Raw genomic sequence first — 27063 nt, 5'->3', positions numbered from 1 at the left:
TGGTATTTCTCTTCAACTTGGGGGCATCAAAGGGGGCATTTTCTCCCCACAGAGAAGTATATCTGAAGGCTCTGTCAAATCTATTTTCTTGAAGTGAGGGGATAAAAGCCCTCAGACAGGAAAAAGAGAGAGAGAGACAGACACTGAGCCCGGTTCCCACAGAGAATTTATTGAGGGAGCCAAAACCAGTGAGAGGACGAAGGAGTCCTACTTCAACATCCCTCCTTGAAGCTGCTGGCCTCCAGCATGATGGAACAGTCTGGGAGGGGAGGGTCTGCCCTGTGTGGAGCCACGTGGAACCTCTCACACTACAGCCTGTCCCACCTCAAAGACTCAGACAAAGAGGGAGAAGACATAATTCCCCACCCCAGGAGGTTGCTGAGGACATGCCTTACTCATTCCACCCTACCCAAAAAGGCTAGAGCTCTAGCCTTCAGGACCTCTAGAAGAATGGCCAGAACACCTGGTCTGCTGACTGGCCAGTCTCATCCTCAACAGGAAGGCCAGGGCAATGGGCCCAGCTGACAGCTCAGTTCAGACCTGACCCCAGGCATCTACTCTAGGAGCTAACACTTAACATCCAAACATGATTAAAAACACTTGGGACAGTTCTCCTGCTGCCAAGGGCCATACCTCAGATAATGGCAGTTCTGCTGGACTCTGGCCAGAGATAGAGAAACAAGCCAAACTGGTGTGAGCACACAAGGAAACCACTTTGCCCCGCAGTGAGGATCTTCCAGGGCTCAGCAAGGGCCCCAAAGCCAGGGCTTGTGCGTCTCCCCATCCAATGCCAGTGATTCCCCGAAGATCTCCCAGAAGGGAGAAAGGCAGGAAGAGGCAGAGAGCTTGTCAGAGGCTCATCCGTGGATGGGGCTGGAAAGCAGATCTACTGGGGTGAGGAAAAGGCCGAAGAGGGGTGGGGCATGGGGGAAGAGGCGCCGGGCGGTTCCTCAGCCTCTGGCAGGTCGTCCTGAAAGTACTCAGCCTGGCGGTACTGCCATAGACGCAGGTTCCCATCCCACTGCGGGCCGAAGGCAGCAAGTAGTCAGGGGTGCTGCCCCTCCTGAGTCTGGGTCCCAGAAACGTGCTGGTCCCCCCACCCACTACGACCTCACCGAACTGCTGACGATCTTTTCCTCAAAGGGGTGCCAACTGACATCACGCACACAGGCCTTGTGGTTGGTCAGCTTCTTCACGATGTGGCCGCTGAGGAGGTCGTACACTGCCCAGGGAAAGCCAGAGTGGAGAAGGGACAGCCAGAGGACCTTCCAAGCACCCCTTGCGGTTCCAGAGCCGCACTGCTTACCTGCCTCTCAAGCAACTTCCCCACTTTTGCAGGGGAGCAAAGCCCCCACCAGAAGATGCTCTAATTCCTCAGTTTCTGTTCCCTTTCTCCCTACCTCGCACTGAGTGTGCGGTCTAGCAGAGCTTGGGTACCTCTTCCTGGCCCTTAGCTAAACATCACAGGATCTACAGCTAAGAAAACGATATGTGGCTTTAAAGGTCTTTACGTCGGTTTTTGGAGAAAGCCACAAGACACAGAAGGCATAGCAGAAGTGAACAATGGGCTGTCTGAGAGGTCTAAACCTGCTCTTCCTCATCACGACGGGGGTGCATCTTTCTCTCTGGAGGGGGGCTCTATCCGGGTGCCCCCCTAGGTACCGCACCAGCTGAAGCTCCTTATGGCCGGAGGTGTGTTTGTGTGTCTTTCTGTACACACCTCCTGCTTTACCGGCCGCACGTCCTTTACTTGGAGCTGCTGTCCTTTTGTTCCTGTCCCCCTCTACCTTTCATCTGCCATCTCTTTCCTTCCTTGACTGACTATAAAACAGAGTGAAGTGCATTTCTCGTAAGCTATTATATTTACTGACTAGGATTCTAGGTTCCCTTTCTTAATTTAAAATGCTCATGAATACCAGGTTTTCTATTTCTCTGTTGAAGCCCAATCTGCTGTGAGCTCAATTAAATGCCACTCATAGTCACCAATGGGATTTTTAAGGCAGTCTCTGGTGGTTAGAGGTAGAACGCCAGAGAAACACTTGTGCCTGTTCCTGGGCCCCCTGTTCTGACATGATCCTTACCGACCACTTTGCCAGTCGAGCAGCCACTGTAGATGAACCGCTGACCAGTGCTATGGGTGGGGGAGAATCGGCAGCGGATGAGGGTGTGAAGCACCCCATGGCCCCGGTAGGTCATCAAGGAGCTGTCTCCTGGGAGCTTCAGTTTTCGCCAGGCTGGGTAACAATGCACAGAGAGCCCTGGGTTAGGGAGCCTGGACTCTCCTATACCATTAGTCCTGAGCAAAGACTAATGCTCACCGACCACCTTTTCAATCCCCAGTGAGTGGCTCTTTCCCCACTTTATATTCCCCAAGATGGCTCTGCTGGTTGTGAAGATACTGAAACACTTTCATCTTGGTTCTGAGTGATCCCCGGCACCCAGCCCTAGGAACCACCCACTTTCCCCACCACTAGACAAACGAAGGGTTAACGCCTGGTGAGGGGGTGCAGCGGCAGGTGGAGACCCCCAGGCTACAGTCATATCCACTGTGTCCAGGCTAGGCCTTATCAGGGGTTAGCTATGTAAGCTGCCACCCCCAACTCTTTACTCTCCAGATCTCAGGTTCCACTTTCTCTGCTCACCTTTTTTGGGCACCTGCTGCCAGCGGTAGTCCCAGTTTTGCTGTGTGGCAGCCTGCCTCGAGGCCTCCATGCCTTCCCGACTAGAAAAGCGTCGGATGTCCCAGAGCTTGATGGTCTGGTCTTTGGAGTTGGAGATGAGATAGCGGGCATCACCCTGTGAATCCCCAGATGGATACCCAGGGGTATGTTAGAGCTTGCAAACACCGGTGTCTGTCCATCTAGGTTTGCTTCTCCAGGTGAGGGGTAAGAATGCCAGTCTTTTGACCTAGCTTGCCTCTTTCTTCATCCAGGCGAGCTTGCCACTGGTTTTCTACCATAGAACCAACCCTCTGGCTAGGTTTCCCCGTCTTTGCCCAGGGCACTGGCTGGGCCTCCTAGTCAATCCTGGATTAATCGTCTTTCCTTCTACAGAAAGCCCTGCCCTGCTCCTTGAGGCCTTGTGAATACAGAAGGATCTCCTGTTCCCAGACTTAAGCCCCTTCCCTAAACTCCAGCTCTTGCAAACCTGAATAAGGAGCTTGGGGACTTCCCACACCCAGAACCCTTGACAGACTCCTGGACGACTGTAACCTGGCCATGCAGGTCTGCTTCCCAGCCCACCTTGCTGTCAATGAAGGTGATGCCATCCTGGTGTCCAGCCAGTGCACCCACGGGCTTGGGGTCATCCTCCCGCATGGTGCGTCGATCCCACACTTTGCAGATGGCATCATCACCCCCAGAGAACAAGATCTGGGAGCTTATGTCAGCAAAGGCCACTGCATTCACGTCATCCTCATGGGACTCAATCTAGGGAAGCAGGAAGCCAGAATGCCTAGGACCTCTCTCTCTAGGTCTTCTCCTAGGCCACGGACCAGGAGGCAGAGGCTCTAAGTCTCAGAAGCAATACCTGAAGGGTGCGCCGGTTCTGTTCTCGATCAAAGACATAGAGACAGCCATCATTGGCCCTGAAAGGGAAGGGGTGAGAGGGGTCTGGAGCCGGAACTGAGAGAATGAGTGCTACGTGCACTCTGGACAGTCCCTGTTGCAAAGTCTCGCTGAGGGGCAAGCCCTGGTCTCCTTTTATGCAGGAGGCGAGACAAAAGTTAGCTATGTCTGCAAGGATGTTTGAGACCTTCCATCTTGTGCTGAGGAAAGAGTGATCAAGAGGTGAAGTAGCTTGTAATCGCTGACCTTGGGAAAGGGCTGGCTGTTCTCTGTAGCTGCCTGGATAGCAGTGTCCAGTACAGTCTCTGCAGGAGCAGAGCGGGTCTCTGGGAGAACTCCTAGCTCACGGATCAAGGGCTCCGTCCCCTACCATACTCACCCTCCTAGGACTTCCCGTCCATCGGAGGAGACAGCAATGGAAAAGACTGCAAAGCGACGTTCATCTGGCCTGAAAAGAGCAAAGGGGGAGCCGGGTCAAGGGGACCTCTCTCAGCCTCTGTGCCTCTACACAGAATTAGACGAGGGTTGTAAGGCATACTCCAGAGGGGAAAATGAAGTCTTGCCAACACATCCCAGAACGTGGATCCCCTCCGTGAGCACCCTGAAATAATCCTACAACCACCTATTTTACCCTGGTCCTCTGGCTGACAAGGATGGGTGCTTCCCTCCCAGGAATCCACACAGAGACACTTGCAACCAGTGTCCTTTTCCCTCTAAGCAGGGGTTCCAGTTCAAGAGGTCTGCGCCTCCAGGAGCCTTCCCTGAGAAGTTTCTGACGGGCAGTACCTTAGGTCCAGGGCAGTGTGTGTGTCTCCCTCCCCGTAGATGTTGCAGATATGAACTAAGAGAGGCAAGAGAAACAAGAAATCTTTCAGGGCTGGGGGAAGGAGGGCAGAAGTGGAGCTGGGCAGGAGATGGAACAAAGGGTGAGGGTGTCGGACCCTGAAGGTGATCTTCCCAGGAGAAGGCACAGAGTCTGGGCACAGAGCACATGGGCATTTGGAGACCTGGGGTCCCGGGCTGGAGAGCCAATGGAAGTCTGGGGCATACTCACTGTAATCAGACCAGCTGGAGTATAGGAAGTGGTTCCCATCAGGGGTGAAGGCCACATCCAAGACGCTCCAGCCTACGTCCCGGGCCTTGATGCTCTTGAATTTATGGAAGCGGCCATACCGGCAGTCGTACAGTCGGATTGTTTGGTCTGGGTAAATGGGGATCGGGCAGAATTAGGGAACCCCCTCCTTGCAGCCTCTCTAGATCTGACCTCGCTTCCACTGTACGTCTGTGGAATCTTCCCTTGATCATGGGAAACATGTTCTGGCTAAGCATCCCTAACCCAGGGTCTGAGTTCCCTGGATCTGGAGCTTTCTAGCCTCAGTCAGGGGGTATGTTCCTTGTGCCACGGCACTTGGTAGGACCAGGGTCTGGTACCTTGGCAAGCAGACATGAAGATCTGACCATCTTTGCTGTAGATGCCGCAGAAAGCCTTCTGAGAGTAGGTATCAGTGAAGCCCAGATCATTGGGTAGGAAGCTGGGAAAGCAGAGGGGAAGTGAAGGTAAAGGGAGCTGAGGGTGAAGTTGGTCCTGGTTAGCAGAATCCTAACAGAACTGGGTGTGAGTGCAAGGGCGGACTTCCCTTTTGGCTGGGGTATGATCCCTTCTCTTTCATTCATTCAATCCTCTCAATTTCTATACTCTTCCAGTTTGTTTGCTCTCAAGCTTCGACCCCATTCGACCTAACTTCAATATCTCTGAGGATCCTCTAACACCTGTCCCTTCAAAGTTTAGGGGATAAGACCTATCTGGCCCTTAGAGTTTCTCCACCAAGCCCCATACTCACTGAGACATCATTCGAGACCGTTCTCCAAGGGAGAAGCTTCCCCGGTGGCAGAGGCCCCGTTCTCTCTAAAGGAAGGGATTGGGGAATAATGCTAGCAGAAACAGAGGGCCACTTCAGCCGCACCAAGCCCCCTCCTACAAAGATAGTGCTCTTGCTACAGAAATGGACACCCCACGCACTAGTAAGTCCCACCAAACTCCAATGCAGGCTGGCTAAGCACTCTCCAGCTCCAGCGCTCGAGGCTTCCTTGGAGGGCTTACTTCCCTCTCCTCTGGGGTAGGCAGAACTTCTGGCTACCTCGAGAGGCTTGCTGCCAGGCTAGTTGGAGGTGGAGAGGCCTACCTGATGCAGCATCTGAGGAAAGCTGTGCTCCTGGGCTGCCCGCCTAAGCCCCAGCTGCCCTGTGGCCAACTCCACTTGGGTCTTGATCTCATTGCACTCCAGCTCCCGGGTGTCAGGGGTTGCATCCACTGTGAGTACCAAGCAGAAGTTCCGCCCTAGGTCTTCCAGCCCCAGAACTGTGCTCCAGCCCACTCGATGCAGCTGAAGAGACTGGGGCTGCAAAGACGCTCTCATTCCCTGAATTATCTCATCTTCTTTCCACTTCACCTACTGTTCTTGCAATAAAACAGAAAAAGGGTTTTCCAATGAAAGTCTTCGAATGTTAAGGTCTCAGTTGGCCTTTCCTCTTACCGGGTGGGTTGTATCGGTCCCCAAGACGACCATCCCAAGCACTGTCATGCTCTTCCTCCGAGTCCGAGAGGGCCTGGATGAGCTGTAAATTTGCTGCACCACCGCCCTGCACCAACCTCACTTGGCCTCTGTGGAGAGATGCCCATGATAAAAGGGAGGATCCCTTCCCCAAACCAACCAAATTCAGAGTCAATGGCTATTGAGATCTTAGACCACCTGCTACTCAAACCCTCATACTGTCTCTGTTTTGAAGTTTGCAGGTGACTAGACTTTGGCTGTTATTTTCAGTCTCCTAAAAGACACGGTAGAAAATGAATCTTCATGCTTACAGCAGGAGTAGAGAACCCCAACATTCCATGGAGGTTGACAGACCTACTCAGCTGACTTCCTAGAGAGCTAAAATTCCTGAGAGCATTTCCTTCCGAGCCTCTGCCTGAGGAGTCTGGCACAGAACACAGTATTCTGAAGGGATTCCCAGGCTTGTCTTCTCCCCCAGGAGCCACAGCTGGGAAACAGAGCCAAGTGGCACACCTTTCCAGTCAATTACCGGTGGTGGTCACTTTCCTCAAAGCATTCTTTCCTCAAGAACAGGATTAGAGTTAGGTTAATTTAAACTTGTTTTTCAAGTAAATCCACATGGCCTCATATCACATGTCCCTAACTTCTCCTAAGTTCAACACCCATCTCCCCAGCTCTTCTCTTTACCCCTCACATTACGCCTTTTCCATCAGGGTAGCGTTTTTATTTTTTTACTTACTTGGGAAATAGATTACACTTGCATAGTTTTAGCTAGAGAGGCGGCCCCCCTAAACACAAACACAAAAGCGAATTGTCTTCGTGACCCTCCCTAATTAAGAACTACTCTTATTGGGTTCTGAGCTGAGTGCCACAAGTGTCCAGAAGGGAAGTTCAAACAGAACAGCTGGTCTGAGCTAATCCCATTCCCTAGCCTCTGTAACCTCCCTGCTTGGAGTTGGGACCAAGGGACTGTGGTGGTCCCTGGTGGGGACACATGAGAGGGTAAGTTACCTGCGGAGGAGATAGGCCAGTACCTGGGCCAGATCCACATCTTCATCCTCCTCTTCTTCTTCCTCGCTCCGACGTTGGCTAGCCCCTCTTCGGGGCAAGCCCTCGGAGGGGTCTCCGGACCCAGTTCCTGCACTGCTGCTGTTCCGTGATCCCATCTTCTGGTCACAGCATCATTAGGTCCTGTGCAGGGACTCCTCCTGTCACCTCCTTGGGTTTGGTGAAAGCAAAGCCTGCTCTAGAAACACCAGGGGCTCCCAAGATAGAGCGGTAGCTATTTCTAAGAGTGCGACCCTTCCTAGGGACTGAAATCCCTTCACTGTAGCCTTTGACAACTCCCAAGGCTTCAGGAACACAAACCTTCCCCAATCCTGTGAAGCAAAAAAAATCAGAGTGAAGCCTAGGGCGCTACCCTAGCTCCCCAATAAGAATCCTTTGAAGAGGAATTTCTCAGTTTTCTACCTCAAACTCACCTATCAAAGTCCCTGGAGGGGTGGGTGGGTGAATTCCCAGGTAACCTCTCTGGCCGGCCAATCAAAACCCCTCGCGGAAGAAAGCGCCTCATTAGCTTATCTTACCTAACCAATCAAAAGCCTTAGGGCTCTGAGACCCCCCCGACGCCCCCCCTTACCGACCAATCAGAGCACTCCTTTGAGAAAGCCGGCAGCAGCGACAACCAATGAGGTTAGAATTCGGCCTAACACCCCCTCCTATCTCGCCCCACGCCCACGTGGTGTGCCGGGGGTGTGTACGCCAAGTGGGGGAGGCAGGGAGGAAGCCGAGAAGCCCCTCCCACTGAAGCCGGCGGTTACTGCCCCGCGCGAGACCACCCACCAGCCAGGAGCGGTCGCAGGACCCGCAGCGGCGCGAGGCCTTGTTTACACCGACGGAGGCCGCAGCGCTGGCCAACCGCTCCTCCGTCACGCGCCTCCTTCGTCATGCATCTCCTGGCTTCCCGGCCGGAGGACTGCAGACGTCACGCGTTGCCCCTGACAACTCCGCCCCCTTGGCCCGCTAACTGGACAGCTGAGCACAGTGATTGACAGATGGGTGGGAGAAAGTGCGTGAGGGATGGGAGGGGAGGAGAAAGCGCGCGACCGAGGAGGGGCGTTTGCTCACACTTGGGAGGAGTAAATGGGGAACCGGCAGCTTCCTGAATCAGGGACAACGGAACTACGCTTAATAGGTGAGGGGCGGAGCTTACAAAAGAAATTGGTGGTTCGCTACCTGGAGGTGTCTTTAGCGAAGGATACAATTTGCTGTCGGCTCCTCAAGTTATTTTGGCTTCGCAATTTCCAGACGATCTCTAAGGGACTCCCTTTCTCCTAACCCTCCGCCCCCCGGCTTCAGCCTTCTTCTTTTTTTTTTTTTTTTTGCTGGTTGCAGCTTCTGCCGGTCGGGCCCTAAGGGGTGACCGGCGCCTTTAGGGTGTTTACACGTCACAGATGGGCAGTGCTCCACACCCTCCCTTCCGGGTTTAGCTTCCGGAAGCCCAGTTTTGTGGGGATTGTCCTTTCTAGACCACCCCTCAGCGTCTTTGGCAACTTTTTAGATGACATTTGGATTCCCTCCGGGGTCTTTGCAGACGCTCCCTAATACTCTCAGTGTCTTTAGGGGCCTTTCCGGTTCCGTCTGCTGTCCTTAACGCCCCTGCGCTCTCCAGGATTTGCAGACCTTCCCTAGGCCCTCGGTCTCCGGCGGGCCTCTCATCTCTCCGCACCTTATACTGGGAGTGCACTAGTGCCGCCTCCTACCTGTCCTCCGGGTTTATGAATAACCCGCTGAGTCCAAGGCCGGGACTTGCCACGTCTCGGTATCCTCTCCAAGGCTGGAGGTCGAGTGACCTCGCCGCGCCGGGTGCAAAGGCCCTGGGTCCAAGCTGCACCTCAGCTCCTCCAGTCCACACTCCCTTAGAAGTGTTGCGAGCTCTCCCAGGGGCCCCCTGAGGTCAGGGATGGGTGCGAGGGTTCTTAGATCTCGTGGGCCCTCCTATCGCTCACTGTCCCTGGGAGGGCGAAGGTGTAGTCAGAGCCGGGCGCTTCTTGGTCTTCAGACTCCGAGAGTCGAGCTTATCGTCTCTGGTCAGTAGAGGCGTCTGCATATGGGCGTGGGATCTGTACAGGGCTCTACGATTAGAAGGGCCCCCGTGCTTGGTTTACTGTCCTGCTGTCGCTGTCTGAAATTCTTAGTGTTTGAACCAGCACCCGGCATTTTCATCTTGCTCTGGGCTCTATTAATTATGTAGTCTGTTCTGCCGGTCACCCACCTCTAATGGTCAGGTAACTTACAGTCAATTTCCCTGTGACATTTGTTGAGACCTTAGGATTCTGTGGTTTCCGGGTTATCCACCCTGGAAAATCTGAAATCATTAAAACAAACAAAATCTTTCCCTCCTGTTTGCCCTTTAGATATAGTTCAAGTCTTATAGATTTTTTAGCTAATTAGTTGAAGTTGTTTTCACTGTCACTACCCAAAATCAAATTTTCATTACTTCTTCCCTCTCCTAGTTGATCTGCTGGAAAGATTTTTCCCCAACCGCATTTAGTTAACCTACAAGTGGTTCATTCTTGTTTATTGTTTAAAATACAGACTTCCTAACCTGGTCTTCTATTTTTTTTTTTTTTTTATCAGCTTCATTTTATGTTACTTCTGCCAAGTAAATATGCCCATAAATTCTGTGCTGTTTTTACCTTTGCACCTTCCCAGGAGAATTTCTTATCTGGGGGAAACTTTGTCTCTATCAGTGGACTCCCTCATGATCCAGTGGAATCACTTCCAGGAATCTAGCTGGGACCTATATACTAAATCTAGCCTTAAGATTTATGTTCAACCTAGCAATTAGTGATAAGAGTAAAACACTGGAAACAAATGGGCCCAATATACTACAATACAGGAGGATATTGGTTAAATAAATTATGGTTCATATGGAAGACAAACATATCAGAATGATGCAGTCTTCTTCTTTTTTTTTTTTTTTAAAGACTTTATTTATTTATTTGACAGAGAGAGATCACAAGTAGGCAGAGAGGCAGGCAGAGAGAGAGGAAGGGAAGCAGGCCACCTGCCGAGCAGAGAGCCCGATGCGGGACTCGATCCCAGGACTCTGAGACCACGACCTGACCGAAGGCAGCGGCCCAACCCACTGAGCCACCCAGATGCCCCGCAGTCTTCTTTTTTTATGGCATGGGAAATTGTGCAAGTTTCATGGGTAGGGTTTTTTTTTTTTTTTTAAGATTTTTTTCATTTATTTACTTGACAGATTACAAGTAGGCAGAGGCAGGCAGAGAGAGAGGAGGAAGCAGGCTCCCCGCCGAGCAAAGAGCCCGATATGGGGCTCAATCCCAGGACCCGATCCCAGAACCCCGGGATCACGACCAGACCCGAAGGCAGAGGCTTTAACCACTGAGCCACCCAGGCGCCCCTCATTGGTAGGTTTTTAAAAAAAGTCAGTTCTTCTGGTGGCATGTTGTGATGGATGCAAAAATAATATGGTTTCAATTCCCCATTAAAAAGGTCTAAAAGTGGGACGCCTGGGTGGCTCAGTTGGTTGGACGACTGCCTTAGGCTCAGGTCATGATCCCGGAGTCCTGGAATCGAGTCCCGCATCGGGCTCCCAGCTCCATGGGGAGTCTGCTTCTCCCTCTGACCTCCTCGCTCATGCTCTCTCTCACTGTCTCTCTCTCTAATAAATAAATAAAATCTTTAAAAAAAAAAAAAAGGTCTAAAAGTATCCAGGTTCATTATATCATTAAATAATAAAATGGGGAAATAAAATAAAAAACAAAAAATAAAATTGCATGAACTAATGACAAAAGTATAGTATGAACAGAGCACCAAATATACAAAGGTATAGCATGGACAAAATTAATGTATTTTGAGTACTTTGAGTTCCACAAAAAAGAAACAAAAACTTCTGTTACATTCATCTCCTAAATTATTTTTTTTTAATAATGCATTTTTTTAAAAGATTTTATTTATTTGTCAGAGAGAGAGAGCGAGCACAGGCAGACAGAATGGCAGGCCAAGGCAGAGGGAGAAGCAGGCTCCCTGCCGAGCAAGGAGCCCCATGCGGGACTCATTCTGAGGACGCCGGGATCATGACCTGCGCCGAAGGCAGCTGCTTAGCCAACTGAGCCACCCAGGCATCCCAATAATGCATTTTTTGATTTCCTCTTTCCTCTTTTCCTTAGCATCCTCTCTTCTTTAGCACTTATACATCCAGTTTAAAACTGAAATAGAGGGGCACCTGGGTGGCTCAGTGGGTTAAAGCCTCTGCCTTCAGCTCAGGTCATGATCTCAGGGTCCTGAGATCGAGCCTCACATCGGGCTCTCTGCTCACCAGGGAGCCTGCTTCCTCCTCTCTCTCTCTGCCTGCCTCTCTGCCTACTTGTGATCTCTGTCTGTCAAATAAATAAATAAAATCTTAAAAAAAAAAAATAAAATAAAACTGAAATAGAAAGTTAGGCCTTTGAAATACAGAATTTGTGTATATATGTCATTAAATAAAACATTAAAAGTCATGGTGAATATATATATTTTTTAAAGATTTTATTTATTTGACACAGAGAGAGAGATCACAAGTAGGCAGAGAGGCAGGCAGAGAGGGAGAGGGGAAGCAGGCTTCCCACTGAGCAGAGAGCCTGATGTGGGGCTCTATCCCAGGACCCTGAGATCATGACCTGAGCTGAAGGCAGAGGCTTTAACCCACTGAGCCACCCAGGCGCCCCCATGGTGAATATTTTTTAAAAATATGAAATTTTATGATGAAAATGAATCTTAACATTAAGTCAAATGCTAAAGAGTATACAATTTTATTTCTGGGTCCACTGATTGATTTTTGTATGTAAAAGATTTTTAAGCTTATGAACTTGTCACCTGTGACTTATAATTCTTTTCATTTTATTTTTTAAAAGATTTTATTTATTTATTTGAGGGGCACCTGGGTGGCTCAGTGGGTTAAGCCTCTGCCTTTGGCTCAGGTCATGATCTCAGGGTCCGGGGATTGAGCCCCACATCTGAGCCTGCTTCCCCTCTCTCTCTGCCTGCTGCTTTGCCTGCTTGTGATCTCTCTCTCTCAAATAAATAAATAGAATCTTTAAAAAAAAGTTTTTATTTATTTATTTGACAGAGAGAGAGTAAGTGAGAGTACACATGAGCATGGGCAGGAGGAGAGGGAGAAGCAGATTCCCCCTGCTGAGCAGGGCTCAGATCCAGGACCCTGGGATCATAACTTGAGCCACCTAGAGGCTCCTAAAATCCTCTTTAAATGTATATGAGTTATTTCTTATCCTAAGATATAAATACTCATATACATTTAAAGAGGATCTGTTCCATTGAAAGAAAATAGCATTTCTTTTAAAATAATAATAATTAAGTCATTTTGAGAAACTATTGACCTTCCCTGTCATGACTTTGAAGGTTGGCTTGTTGCTTGGTGCATTTTGTACAGTGCTTCTCATTTGGGCAGCTTCTGTTTTTCTCAGCTACACTTGAAGCCACTTAAAGCTACAGAGAGCTTTTCTACCTTTTGCACCCATTTTAGGTCCTGTTCTAGTGATTGCTAAGTAAATGTCAGCTAGTTGACTAGAATTCTGTCTGACCTGCCTCTGGCTGTTTCCTCCTCATCAGCATTCCCACTAGAGGGCGGGCTAGGCTAGAGAGGAGAGGAGAACACTTTTTTTTTTTTTCCTCCTCTTTTCTGGCTAACCCTCTCCTACCTCTTCCCCACCCCACCTTGGAGCCTGGCGACTGCACAGAGCTCCTCCAACACATGTCCAGTTCTGGGCTAAACAAGGGAAAGTTCTGTCTTCCGAAGTGACTGATGACAAGTGTTTATCTTCTTGTAGCACCCTGGGCAGAAGGAAAGGGGGAAGTATGCTAATTTACCTAGGGCTTAAAATCTGTTGACTGTAAAGCAACTGAGTAATTACGGGATTTCAAATATCTCATGGCCTGTGTCCTTGAGAACCAGAATTTTTTCGTGGCAGATAGGAAGTACAGATGTGATACAGAAGAACTTAAAAACCCTTTAGCTGGGAATTTGAGTAGGAGCTGTCAGTATGAACTCTTGAAGTTATTTACTATCCTTACCCATTGAAAAGATCTAGAAACAAGGGACCAATCCAGTAGCAATGTATACTCCTACCACTTAGATCTTAAAATACCATTTTCCATGAAAAGCAACCAAAGTTTGAAGAAATGGCTGATTCCAGGTCTGGGGCAGGAAATGTACAAGATGAATCTGGAACAACTTAGCTTACCAGATAACAAGAAGCCAGCAAACACTATCAGGATAATGCCAAAAGGACTCAGGAGCCAAGTTCTCACAGCCAAAGTTGGAACAATTTGAGCATTAAAAGGATAATTCAATAAACATTAAGTATGTTTAAATCCATGAGTTCATAATGGTGTATGTGGGTAACTAATTGTTTACCTTTTGCAGGATGATAGGAAACCAAATCATCATATTGAAGATGGTAAACATAGGAAAAGAATCCATTATCATGCTGTTTTTCTATAAACTGTACCTGACAATAATGAAACAGAAAACGAAGGGATGTCTTCTTCTTCTTCTTCTTCTTTTTTTTATTCATTTGAGAGAGAGAGAGAGAAATTGTGCGCGTGCGCATGCAGGAACAGGAAGAAGCAGAGCAAGAAGCAGCGTCCCCGCTGAGCCCAGAGCCCTAGGACCTGGAGGTCATGACCTGAGCAGAAGGCAGACACTTAATTAACCATCTGAGCCATCCAGGCACCCCCAAAGGGATGTCTTTTTGTATAACCATTCCAACTATTATGACAGAGTTTGGATATGGCTGTTTGAAATCCCTAGTAAATTAATGAATCTAGGCATGGAGCATCTAGGTTTGGATGCTTCAATGGTTAAATTGAGGGAAAAGAAAGGAATGGAGAGGGAACCTATAGACTGAGACTTTAGAGGCATAGGAGATTCTTAAAAATGGGCGAAGCTTAACTATAATGGCCAAAGATCCACATTTGGGTGATAAAACTACAAAAACACAATTAAAGGACATGCTTATCATGCACCATAGTATCCACTTATGCCAGGAGGGACAGGCTGTCATGAAGATGAAGAACACAGTGGGGTGGTGGGGGAGCTTTGGATGTCTGCAAAGTTCTGCTTCTTTCTCTGGGTGATGGTCTAAAGGGTATTCATTTTCTGTTAGTTTATTAAACTATACTTCTGTTTTTTCATGGTTTTCTGTACCTGTGTTTTATTTTAAAATAAAAAGGTATGGCACTCTTGTCTGGCTCAGAAGAGTATGCAACTCTTGATCTGAGGGTTATGAGTTCAAGCCCCACATTGGGTATAGAAATTACTTAAAATGATTTAAAATAGAAAGGTTAATTAAAATGTGTTAATTCTGTTTTATCATGTATCTCTGTAGGGCATGCAGCCCAATTTTATTCTAATCACCAAAATCATGTTCAAGGCTCATACCTTCACATCACTGAGCACTTAGATACCAGGAGAGGCCTGGAACCCCAGGTCCCCGCCTCTTTCCCGGAAGGACTTATTTCCAAACCTATTTTTTTCTCCCCTAAATTTTATTGACATTGTTCATTTTCCTCTTAATCTGTAGAGTCAGGAATTTATGATATAGGCTTATAAGGCCTCCTGCAATCAATATAGAGTAGAACCGTGAGAGCTGCTAAAAGAGTCAATGGTTACTCCTGCCAGGCATAGTTCTGAGTGCCTGGTTTCACTGACCCTTTTAATCTTCCTAACAACACTGAGGTGCAGCACACCCCCATTTTACAGATGACGATACTCAGAGGCACCTCAGGCCCGACCCTACTGTGTGGCCAACATCTGTGTTATGCTGCCTCTGATCCTATTCTCACTTATCACATGCTGTTCCTGAAGCAGAGGACTTGGCTATATAATTTTAAGTACAACAGACTCCATTGCTGTTTTAGCACTTGGTCCACTCTGACCTTAGATTCTTTTCTGCCCACACGTTGTGTGTAGCTAGTTATTGGCTGTTCTCTATGAAACCGTTGGTGTTTCCTCCTCCAGTGTTTTCTTTTGAGGCAGTCCCAGTAATCCCATCTTACTTGTTAAAGTTTATCCTCATTTTCTGGGTGCAGACTTAAACCTGCCAACCTTGGTTTTTATATTCCCTCAGCCTGATTCAGATCAGAGGCAAAGCTTTCCCTCAGTCAACAGCCCTGATTTAGGGAGGATCGTTGCTCTCTTTGTGGTTTCCCCTCTAAAGCTGATTTCTGAGGATTTAGGTCAAGGCCTTGCCACTTAAATGATGGTCCCCGGTCCAGCAGCATCAGCATCAATTAGGAGCTTGAAAGAGAAACGGAACCTTCTGGCCACTCCAGACTTGCTGAATGAGCATTTTATCCAGATCACCAGGTGATTCATATGCACTATGAAGTTCAAGAAGCATGGAACAGGGGACATCTAAAGGCCTTATAGTTGTACAGTTCTACGCTGCTATGAGAGATGTGTCCACAGTTACCGTTTACCCTTGGCTCGACTGTTTGCTCTGTGGGCTTGGGCAATTACTTGACCTCTTTGTGCCTTTGTTTCATCTGTAATATGGCATTTGCTTCAAAGCATTGTTTTGTAACATGCCCAGAACAGTACTTAGCACACAGGAGGCACTCTAAGAGTTAGCTGTCTTAATATTGAATAAGCTTTCATGAATGCTTTTAGAGTCCCAATTTTAGGTCAGGCAGGAGGAAGAACAGATCTGACAATGGGCAATGGAATCACTTCCCTGGAGCACGGGGTTTGAGAGGCTTCTGCGTCTCCAAGTGGGAGATCAGGAATTTTAGGCCTGGAAGTTCTACTGAGTGGCCCGCAGAGGCCCCCATCTTTTTAAGACCTTGGGACACAGAATTGATGTGCCTTCTCCCAGCAATACCTACTGCTGTGGGCTCAGTGGCAGGGCTGCCTGGGAGTGAGATCCTGGCTCTCACCAGGCCATGCCAGGCCAGACTGCACTGGGGTGCTGGCTGCCTGGAGGGCTGCAGGAAGAAGACTGTGAAATTGGTGTTAAAAGCCCATGAAGACAGGCAGGAATGAAAACAGCATGAACGTTGTGGAAAATGAACGAGCATTTCTTATTAATGGACAGAGTGTCGGAGAAGGTCTATGGCCTGGTCTCATGGCACTCACATGTTGGTTGTATCAAATTGCTCATATTTTCTCCAAGCCCGTTTTGCTCTCCTATCCCTAGATGGGGGATATGGTGGGGTGGGATGGAGGGGGCTGTGCTCTCTTGCTAGCTTGGAGCCTCAGGTCACATTCTGTGCACACGTCCCTCCAGGGCCTCCAGTTCAGCCAACACCTCCTTGGGCAGATCCTGATTGACCTGCTCTGTCAGGTAGCTCCGAATGTCACGAACCTCTTGTTCCCAGAAGTCCTTGGGGAGCGAGAATAGCTGGGTGGTGTCTATGGCTCCTAGGCCCTTGAGATCCAAGGCGCCTTCCTTTGGCACCAGCCCGATGGGCGTCTCTCGAGCACTGTCCTCTCCCTCTAGCCGCCGGCAGATCCAGTCCAGCACCCGAGCATTCTCTCCAAAGCCTGGCCACAGGAAGTGGCCCGCCTCATCCCGCCGGAACCAGTTGACGTGGAAGATGCGGGGCAGCCGGGCCCCCTTGCGCTCCTCCATGCTCAGCCAGTGTTCTAGGTAGCGCCCGAAGTTGTAGCCAAAAAAGGGCCGCATGGCAAAGGGGTCGTGCATGATGACCTTCCCTGGGGAGGGAAGCAAGAAGGGTCAAGACTCTTTCTTTTTTTTTTTTTTTTTTTAAAAGATTTTATTTATTTGACTGACAGAAATCACAAGTAGGCAGAGAGCGGAAGGGAAGCAGGCTCCCTGCTGAGCAGAGAGCCTGATAGGGGGCTTGATCCCAGGACACTGGAATCATGACCTGAGCTGAAGGCAGAGGCTTTAACCCACTGAGCCACCCAGGCACCCCAGGACTCTTCCTCCTTACTGGAGAAGACAAAAGGCACCCTGCCACCGGCTGGAGGGAGTGGTTAAACTTTGGTGGTTCTGGAATCTTCCTCAGAATAGGGTGAAGAGAAGAGATTGGGACAAGAGACACATGGGGAGGGCAGGCAGGAGGAAGGCCTGCCTCAGGAAGGGAGAGGAGCAGTGATGTGGGTACACAGGAGAGGGGCACAGGGAGGGCACTGACCTTTGTGTTCAGCTGCGGCAGTGGACTCCGAGCGCATGGCACTGCCTACAAACACTCCATGGCGCCAGCTGAAGGCCTCATATACCAGGGGTACTCCTAGAACACAAGTGACCAGGGTCACAGGCAACTTTTCTCTTTGGACCCTCACTCCATCCCCTCTGGTGATCTTGACTCCTGGTCTCACTCTCCTAGGACTTCTGCTTTCCCATTTTCAAATCCCATGCTTCCCCCTAATTTTTTTTTTTTTCAAAGATTTTATTTATTTATTTGACAGACAGAGATCACAAGTAGGCAGAGAGGCAGGCAGAGAGAGAGAGGAAAGTAAGGCTCCCTGCTGAGCAGAGAGCCCAATGTGGGGTTTGATCCCAGGACCCTGGGATCATGACCCGAGCCGAAGGCAGAGGCCTTAACCCACTGAGCCACCCAGGTGCCCCGCTTCCCCCTAATTTTGAATTCTCCAGGAAGAGCTCTAGAGACAGAGAGCCACAGCTGGCAATCCAGGTTGAAGCCTTTTTTTTTTTTTTTTAAAGATTTTATTTCTTTATTTGACAGACAGATCACAAGTTGGCAGAGAGGCAGGCAGAGAGAGGAGGAAGCAGGCTCCCTGATAAGCCGAGAGCCCTGATATGGGGCTCCATCCCAGGACCCTGGGATCATGACCTGAGCCGAAGGCACAGGCTTTAACCCACTGAGCCACCCAGGTGCCCCCAGGCTGAGGCTCCTAAGTACAAGAGGGAAGTGGGCCCTGAGAGAGCCAAGCCCTTTACTGAGAAGGCATGCTTACCTTTGGGTCTGCGGCCTCCAAAGATGATGGCATCAATGGGGACACCCTCAGGGGCCTCCCAGGCTGGGTCCATGATGGGGCACTGGCGAGCCGGGGCACAAAAGCGAGAGTTGGGATGGGCACAGGGCTCCTTGTCCCCTGGCAGGGAAAAGACAACTACTGTCACTTCCAAGGATTTATCCCCTCCCTCTGCACGCTTTTGCATGCACTCTTGCAAAATTTGTTTGCGTCACCAATGCCCTGCAACCTTGGGTGGTGAGAAGCAGGGAGAAGGGAGCCAGGACATCTTCCCCAAAAGATCAGGTTATTTATCAATAACAGTGCTGAAGCCAAACTATGTGAGAAAGAATGGGTAAGGAATTGGGGTTTACCAAGATCCCACTGTCTATGCCAAGCTATAGCTACTTGGCACTGACCAGCGCTCAAGAGAATGGGCTTAGATGTTGGCAAAAGGTTAGAACAGAAAATTTATCCCAGAAATGATTTCTTTATTTTTGGGATTATTATTTTAAGAAACACTCAAACACACCTAAAGGAAAAAAATGAGACTCTCCAATCGGCATTTCAGACAACTGACTTTCCATCAGCAAATAAGGGAAGATAGGATCTTCTGAGGAATTCAAAATGTAAACAGGAACTGATCTGGAAGCTAGCAGAATGCTGGTGATTTCCCTGGATCAGTGCAGACCCAGATGGAGTGACAGGGCTGGAAGTCAGACATAACCTGGGCAGGCCTAACCTGAGGGGCGCAGGTCATCTGGCCTGTCAGTTACCCTGGAGAAGGGATGGGAACAAGTCAGTGGCACGTCTATAAGGCACCACCATGGGACCCCGAAGGGACATGGTGTCCTCTCTGCTGGAGGGTGCTGGTCAAGGGAGTTTTCAAACCATTCCCCCCACCCCCGCCACTGTGTCCTCTTCCCCACCCCCAGTTCCAATGTGTAAGAGCCTCTTGCACTTCCATGACCCCCAATTCAGGTCCCTGGGGCAGGGTATTATTCCGGGAATTGCAGCTGGGCACAACACACCCTAGTTATATGCCTGAAGCTAGAGATGATGAAAGGGTTGGGGAATGAATGAGCCTGAGGGGAAGTAGGAACATTTCTTGGGTTTCTTAGTTGGCTGGGGAGGCCACGGTGGACTCAATGATGGTGGAGGAGAAAGTGAGGGGTGATTAGATAAGGAGGGAGGCACGCTCAGCCAGTCCGGGGAAAACATGAATGCTGGCTTAGCGACCACAAGCATGCCGTCCCCAGGATGCCCCTCTTTGCTACTAACCCTAGATCTCAGGGCTTTCCGACTGAAGAAGGTCCAGAGTGCAGGGGTGAGGGAGGAACAGAGCTGCCAAGTGCCAGGGGCAATGACAGGCTTGAGAAATAGCTTTTAGAAGATGCTAAAGAGCGGGTCTGATTTTGCCTGGAGGGCTGATGGGTGTGTGTGTGTGTTAGGAGGACCTGTTAGGAGGACCGGGAAGGGTGAGGCTAACAACACTGACCTTTATTATTATTTTTTAACAAGATTTATTTATTATTTTAGAGAGGAGCAGAGGGGGAGGGAGAGAGAATATCTCAAGCAGACTCCCCGAGCAGGGAGCCAACAGGGGTGTCATCTCACAACTCCAAGCTCATGACCTGAGCTGAAATCAAGAGTCACTTAACTGGCTGAGCCACCTGAAAATCAAGGCCACTTAACTGACTGAGCCACCCAGGAGCCCCAACACTGACCCTTAGACAATGGTTATTATACAGGGGATGGTGGAAGCCAAGTGGCAGGGGGAGGGGCAGGCTCCCTCCTTCTTAACGGGTCAAACTTTATGGACTGTGCTTTGAGCCCAATTCCTTGTGAAAAACTTTTAAAACAGTCCTCACCTTTTCTTTAAAAAAAACCCAAAAAACAAAAAACCCAGCTTATTTTTATGGAATATTTGCTATGTATTTGGCACTGTGCTAAAGCCTTTGCATGTACTAATCAGCCCTCCAGCAGCCTTATGAGATAGCTACTTTGGGAACCACCTCTATGTAACTGTGGAGGGCAAGCAACTGAGTCAGACCCAAAGCCCGCACTTGGCGAACTTGGGACTTGACCTCAGATCTTGCTTGGGCCTGGAAACTGGGACTATTCATAACTTCCTGTGCCTCTCAGAGGTCCTGGAGGATGGCTGCAGGTTGTGGAGAAGGCTTTTATATCCTCAAGGTTATGAGCCTGGGGATGCTCCCCCACCCCACATACCGGGTTTCCAGGGTCTGCCCAGCCAGGAGGTCACGGTGACACCAGGTGGAAGAGGCTGGTCAATGCCCTCCCAGTACACTCCACCATCGCTGGTCTCAGCCACATTGGTGAAAAGAGTGTTACTCTGGATTGTGGCCATGGCATTGGGATTGGTGGTGGCAGAGGTGCCAGGGGCCACCCCAAAGAAGCCATTCTCAGGGTTGATGGCCCGGAGTCGACCTGTTAGGAGAAGTGACAGAAAAGGGCCAACCGGGAAGAGGTGAGAGGTGCAGCCATGGAAGATTCTATTCTGCTCCTCCTCCCTGTATCTAATGGGGAAGGATTTTTTTGTCTCTAGGGTGGCTAGACTGCTAGGAGATACAGGGCAGGTCCCCCAGGAGCAGTGGAGGGGAGACTCCTATAGTCTAGTAAAAGCCAGAACCGAGAGTATGATGCCAAGGGCCTCTCACCATCACTGTCAAATCTCATCCAGGCGATGTCATCCCCCACACACTCCACCTTCCAGCCCGGCAGCGCTGGCCGCATCATGGCCAGGTTAGTCTTGCCGCAGGCACTGGGGAAGGCGGCCGCCACGTAGCGCTTCTTCCCCGTGGGGCTGGTGATACCCAGGATCTGTGTGTTGAGGAGAGAGGGAACAAGGAAGAAGTCACCAAAGGTCAGTTATGGTCTGCACAGAAAGGACAGTTACGGATTAACAGGGAGGACAAATGTTTATTCACGAAACAGGTGCCAACGCCTCGCCACAGGGCTAGGGTGGTGGCAAGTCAGAGCTTCAGTCACTGGGGCAGAGTCCCTGCTCACCGCTTGGCAACTGGCAGTGGGGAGGTGAGACCAGGCCCCGCCCTCACCCTGCTCCCCAAGGCTGCTGGGATCCTCACCAGGCCCTCACCAGCATATGCTCTGCCAGCCAGCCCTCATCCCGGGCCAGCCGAGAGGCGATGCGGAGGGCAAAGCACTTCTTGCCCAGCAAGGAGTTGCCGCCATAGCCGCTGCCGAAGGAGACGATCTCCCGCTGGTCAGGCACATGGCCAATCAGGGTCTTCTCTGGGTTGCATGGCCACTGGCTCACCGGCTCCCCTGGGGACAATGGGGTCATGGGCTGACTATTGGCAGGGGCATCAGGAACTGGGGTATTAGGGGCTGGAAGGATCAGGGCTGGCAGGAGAGACACTTAGGAGTAGTGGTGGTGCCAATGAGTGGCTAAGGCTCCCCACCTCCTAACAGCCATTGGCTCCCATGTCCCTGTTCTGGGACAAATGACTTTTCTCAATCTTGTACAAACTGCTCTGCTAATATAGCATTGCCCCCAGCCCAGACTGCTGCCCTGGGTTTTGGGACTTAGGTGTTTCACTAATGAGGATGGGTAGAATTTGGGGTTCCCTCTGAGGGCAAGCAGGTCTATGTTCTCCCCTAGGCACGGCAGGCGCTTACCTTGTCCAGTCAGAGGTTGGCCCACAGAGTGCAGACACTTGACAAAGTCACCATCTCCCAGGGCCCGAAGCACAGGTGTCCCCAGCCGGGTCATAATACGCATGCTCGCTACCACGTAGGCTGAGTCAGTAAGCTGCACTCCAATGCGGGACAGTGGGGAGCCCACAGGACCCATGCTGAATGGAAGCACATACATAGTCCGGCCTGTGGAGGAAAAGGCCACCTGGATGAGGGGTTCTAACCTGCTCATACTTTCGGCGTCCCTGGTTCTGTGTCCCTGCCCCGGTTACCCTGCATGCAGCCCGGAAACCTCTCATCCACAGCTTGCTGGAACTCAGCTGGGGACATCCAGTTGCCTAGTTGCCCACGGGCCCCACCAGCGGGGAGGGGCACTGTGTCCCGTTGAGAAGGAGTTACAATCACCGTCTTGCTCTCTACTCGTGCCACATCCTTGGGGTCCGTGCGGGCCAGCCAGCTGGGGGAGAAGGGGTTATCAGGAAGATGTGGCCAGGAGATCTCCCTCATCCCCAGACCCAAACTTTCCGGTCCAACTTTGACTCTAGGTCTTCTGTGGGCCTGATTTCTTCCCATCGTCTGCACCTCAGTGGCCTCCTTCAGATTTTGTCCCATCTAAGGGGCTAGGTCCCTTGGCCTAGCCTTCTAAAGGCTCTTGGCAAAAACTCTCTAAACTTGGGAAAGGAAAGAAAAAAGGCAAAGGTTTTTACTTATATAAGCTTCTCTCCTTAACATAAAAATATAGATCAGTCCCATTAATTCCTGATTCTGTTTCCCCCAAAGGTCCCATTCTTGCTCCTTCCATTGGGATGGTCTCGTTAAATTTGATTTTTGTCTTGCTAAATCCACAGAGACCCAGTTCAAGCAGCTACCCCCGTCTCATGGTTATGGGGCTCAGGGCATACCAGTTGTTGTACTTGGGGAGCTTTCGGATGAGTCCCTGCTTTTCTAGGAGCGCCAGGGTGGCAGTGTTCTCAGCCTCAGTGCCGTCACAGATGTGGATGCTGTCTGGTTGGCAGAGGCGGGCGCTGCGCTCCACAAAGTCTCGTACCCCAGCAGGCAGCTGGCCCAGATCTCCACTGAGTACTCGCAAGGTCTGCATGCTGCGCCATGAGGACCAGCCCCAGGGGCTCAGCCCAGGCCAGCTAAGCCTGTAAGACGAGGAACAGATAGGGAATGAGTGGGGTGTTCTCCTGGCAGATGGGCAAGTCAAGGGGACGGGAAACTTGGGGGCTGCCAGGGAGTGCGCTAGAGTGGGTCTGGGCGCAGGCCAGAAGTGCAGGTTGGAATAGGTGTGTGGGATGGGTTCGGTACACGTATCTCGTGGCCTTCACGAGTCTCGGTGAGGGACAGGTGTTGCCCAGTGAGCATACAGGCACATGCTGGCCTATGTGGGGTTTATGCGGAGGCATGTTGATGTTACTGCAGGCTAAGCCCATACCCATGTATAATTGTGTCTGATTTATGCTGGAAATGACGAGGTGCCCTGTGGCCCAGGGTCGATAAGCTGTGCCCTGCTGACAGCTTCATGTGTCTGGTATTTGAAGCTCTCATCTTGTTCTTCCCCTTCTCAAGCATAGTTTTCATAGGTTAAAAAAAAAGCAGCTGTTTTTCTTTTTTTTCTTCCAATGTGTATGCTGTAAGACTGTGAAAGCCTCAGCAAAGGACCCAGTCTTTGAGATGGGACGGTCCCAGGTTTCTAGATTAGGACTCTTACACAGAGAGTGGGTAACTGGATACTGGGATTCCAGGCATCAGAGCCAGGGCTGCCCACCTGGGCCAACAAGGGTTTCGTAAGATGTTGCCATTAGGTAGGTATCTTTGAACTGGGTTGAAGGCTGATTGTTGCAGAATGTCACTGGCAGGGGTTCATGCCCATTGCCCGGAGGGCAGGGTCCCTGTTGTCTGTCCCTTCAAACTCCTGGGAGAGGGAAAGCAGGGTTGCTCTGATTGGCCTGGACCCAGGGTGGAGTGACCCAGAGAGAGCAAAGGCCAAGAAGGGGAAGCTGCCCTCCTCCTATGCCAGGGCCTTGCCCACCAAAACTGCTCCACACTTCAGACTGCATGCCACTGTCCCTCCCCCTAGAGGTCACATGCCAAGAGAGCTTTGGGTGTTAGCAGTAGCTGGGGAACATCAGACTGCAAAAAGCTTGAACTCAGAGGCTGTAAGCCCGGGGAAAGGAGAACCCTCAGACCACGGAGGTGGGAGCTGGAGCCTGGCTTCCAAAAGAGAAAGAGGGATGGATACCCAGTGTGGCCATAGGGGCAGAGGAAGAGGACTCCTGAACATTAATTTGAAAGGCACCCAGTCTTGGGGAGAGCTTCTCCCCCGAGGGGGCCTGGTTCAGGAAGTCCCTGGTGATGCTCCCCCACTCCCGTCCAGTCCCCTAAATGGGACCTTCTCCTTTTCCTCTGCTCCAGAGACCACCCCCAGGGCTGGCAAAGTGGAACCAGCTGTGGGAGAGATATGGGGTCAGCTCAGACTTTGTGACAAATCCTGAGAAGGGAGGCTACAGAAGAAAGACAGGAAGCTGTGGAAAAGAAGGGCCTAGGGACTCCGGTCCTGGACAGGGGCTGAAGCCAGCCACATCAGAATTGAAGGCAACTTGTTCACCTCTTCCACCCTGATTCCCTCCTTCCCCTAGCCCCAGGTCCCGGGCTACACCGGGCTTCCCTCCAGGTTCCAGTTTTCCGGAGGCCGGAAAATAAAGGTTTACCTTCTACCTTCTTTGGGGAGCTCTGAGCTCAATCCCCCAGGAGTTCATGCACCCTTGACCCCGGGGCCCTACCGCTTCTGAACGCAACTGAGGCACAAGGGTTACATCTGCAAGGGAAAGGAAGAGACGAGGAGACAGGGCTCTGCGGGGGCGAGCGAGGAAGGGGAGGAAGTTCTGAGAGTGGCAGGTCGAGATCGCGCGGTCAGAGACCAGCAAAGCAGGGAGGGGGAGGAGGTGACGGAAGCGGAGAGACCCAGATCGGCAGAGGCCGCCCCAGATCTCCCGCGAGACGCCCGGCCCGAGAGGCCAGGGTTCGAGAAACATTCGCCCCCGGCCCGCCGCCTCCTCCACTAGGAAAGCAGGCGGAGGCGGGCGGGCAGGAGAGCGCCCCTGGCAGTCCCGGGGGGCGAGCGCGGCGGAAGGTGCGGGTCGGCCCCGGGCTGGGGCTCACTCACCGCAGGCCGGGGCGATATACAGCGGCCATGGCACCTGGGCGGGGGCTGCAGGGTGGCCAAGAGAACCGAGCAGAGCCGGGGAGATACGGAAGGCGGGGAAGAAGGGAGCGCAGCGAGTGGGAGCGAAGGCTGGGCGGGAGGCGCTTAAAAAGGAGGCGGGCGGGAGGGTGCGGGGGCGGAATCTAGCAGGGCCGGGGCGACCCTCTCTCCGCCTTGCCATTCGGCAGGCTCCGCGTGTTCCCGGGCTCCAGGCCCCAGGCCCGCCCAGGCACCGCCCCACGCCCCGCATCCTAGTCCCTAAACCCGTTTCTCCCATTGGGCAGCTGGGTCCCCTCGGCTCCCCGCCTCCGCGAGGCATCTCCCCCCTCCCCCCCGCCCCGCCCGGTCCCCTGCACATGATGTAACTTTGAGGACTCTTGCTCCTGAGAGATAGGGAGTGGGAGGCACTGGGGTGTCAAACAAGCCAGAAACGAGGGGCGAGGCCAGGGCAGGGGCCCGTGGAGACTGGAAGTCCAGAAACCGGGGGTTGGACATTGTCTTTTCCCTTTTCCTGGGGAATGACCACTCTGAGACCCAGACTTTTCTGTTTTCCAGGGCCCAAGGCTAAGGTTCCCTTGGTCCCCAACTCCCACATCCCCGTTACTTCTGCTCCTGATGAGGACTCTCTTCTGCCTCCCTATGAAATGGTGGTGCCTGTCCACCACCAGAGTCTTTCCTTTGGGCCTCTTCCCTCGCTGTTCTTGCCACATTACCCTGGAGAACTAACTTGTCCCACCCAACCACCACGTAAAAGTCCTCAGATAATTTCTCAAGTTATATCTCCATCCAGATATCTCTCTGCAACTTGAGACCACCGGGTGTCATCCCAAACGCCATAGGGCCTCCAACTCAAACATGTCTATGGCAGGCACCTGCCCAGCATTGACACACCTTTCTGGTAGTGGCACCCTGACGTTTCTTTGGGGAACTACCTCCTCAGTCCATGTGATCAGATGGGTCTCCTGCGGGTAGGCTCTCAGTTCGGCCAATTTGTACGTCCCTCACTTTGGCCACAATGATTGGGAATGTTCAGGATGGACATGAGGTCCCTCTTGGGGGCTTTTTGTGTAAACTTTCAAAATGCGCTCTCTTTCTGCTGGGGTTGCTGAACTGGTAGGGTATAAACCCAGAGCTGCTGGGTGTCAGCTTGGCACTGCAAAGCAGGAACCAGCCCTACATGGAAGCCAGCCTGGAGGAAGCAGAGCAGAGGGATGGAGAGCTACAGTTCCCTGATTTCGGTTATAAGAGTCAACAAATTTCTTCTCTTGATCAAGCTAATTGTCAGTGGATTTCTGCCATTTGCAACAGAAACGATGCTGATTCTCAGGTTTCTCAGAGTTCTGTGCTAGGACAAATTGGGACAAGGAGAGCTGGCCTCCAGCCTTGGGCTTGCTGTTGGCTATCTCTTCACCCAGCCCCCATCCTGGACTCAACCTCATGGGTATATATTGGGTATATATTTGGGATTCTTTCCTCCAGTCCCTCTATCCAAGCTCTGTCCACACCTACTCCACTTTGAACAGCTGCCTCTTTCACCACCTTTTAGTCCTAAAGGTGTGCATGCTGGAGGCAGTATGGATCTACCGAAGGTCATCATCTCTTCCATAATCCTGTGCCTGCTCTCATGGTTCCCCATCTCAGTGAAAGGCACCAGCCTCTAAGCAGTTGCCCCGGAGGAACCTGAATAAGTCTAGGCTATTCCTGGCTTCTCTTCCCTAGTCAGACACCAGGAACTTTGGATTTGTACTTTCTAATCAGCTCTCAGATCTCTGTCTATTGCCACGGCCACTGCCTTAGTTCAGGGCTTACCTCTCACCTGGCTTTGGGTGATATCTTCCAAGACGCTTCTTGGACTCCCACCTCTCCAAATGCCATCCCCTCTCCCTTCCGGCAAGCTACCCTCTGAACTCTACACATAAGTTCACTTTGATGAGTTAAGAGAGAGATGGAGAATGTTTATTGTGTGGACACTAGGCAGGGCTCTGCACCAGGAGCTTTATGAATCATTTTATGCAGTTTCACAACCATCCTATTTTATGTATGTGGACACTGAGGTCCAGAGAGGTTGTCATCTTCCCAGTGTCACAT

General features: G+C 51.1%; 2 protein-coding genes and 1 long non-coding RNA gene across 6 annotated transcripts; 1 reads left to right on the top strand and 2 right to left on the bottom strand.

Annotated features, from left to right (window-relative positions):
• Positions 1-149: 149 nt before the first annotated feature.
• DCAF11 (DDB1 and CUL4 associated factor 11) lies at positions 150-8119 on the bottom strand. Of its 4 annotated transcripts, none has more exons than XM_059181716.1 (15): positions 7961-8116; positions 7153-7336; positions 6101-6228; positions 5750-5877; positions 5408-5472; positions 4998-5098; positions 4621-4767; positions 4353-4407; positions 3946-4014; positions 3529-3586; positions 3243-3428; positions 2643-2796; positions 2082-2234; positions 1116-1222; positions 150-1021 (listed from the first exon to the last, which is right to left on the bottom strand). In XM_059181716.1, the coding sequence occupies exons 1-15, from the start codon at positions 8064-8066 to the stop codon at positions 887-889; spliced, it is 1776 nt and encodes a 591-aa protein (XP_059037699.1). In that variant the 5' UTR covers positions 8067-8116; the 3' UTR covers positions 150-886. The 4 variants fall into 4 exon arrangements, 3 of the variants coding, with proteins under 3 accessions (XP_059037699.1, XP_059037700.1, XP_059037701.1); XM_059181717.1 differs by having other exon boundaries at positions 7153-7309; XM_059181718.1 differs by lacking the exon at positions 7961-8116 and adding an exon at positions 7600-7675 and having other exon boundaries at positions 7130-7497.
• LOC131836401 (uncharacterized) lies at positions 8109-14388 on the top strand. The gene is made up of 2 exons (XR_009355595.1): positions 8109-8312; positions 13569-14388. It is a non-coding gene; the product is annotated as an uncharacterized LOC131836401 (long non-coding RNA).
• Positions 14389-16201: 1813 nt separating this feature from the next.
• PCK2 (phosphoenolpyruvate carboxykinase 2, mitochondrial) lies at positions 16202-25178 on the bottom strand. The gene is made up of 10 exons (XM_059181711.1): positions 24937-25178; positions 22670-22915; positions 22040-22224; positions 21750-21953; positions 21208-21395; positions 20768-20930; positions 20319-20537; positions 18090-18227; positions 17306-17401; positions 16202-16859 (listed from the first exon to the last, which is right to left on the bottom strand). The coding sequence occupies exons 1-10, from the start codon at positions 24963-24965 to the stop codon at positions 16405-16407; spliced, it is 1923 nt and encodes a 640-aa protein (XP_059037694.1). The 5' UTR covers positions 24966-25178; the 3' UTR covers positions 16202-16404.
• Between the last annotated feature and the right edge of the window lie 1885 nt (positions 25179-27063).

Source organism: Mustela lutreola, chromosome 7, assembly GCF_030435805.1.
Source record: "Mustela lutreola isolate mMusLut2 chromosome 7, mMusLut2.pri, whole genome shotgun sequence".
Classification (NCBI taxonomy): domain Eukaryota; kingdom Metazoa; phylum Chordata; class Mammalia; order Carnivora; family Mustelidae; genus Mustela; species Mustela lutreola.
Note: the sequence above shows the minus strand (reverse complement) of the source record. Positions and strands in the feature narration are given on the sequence as shown.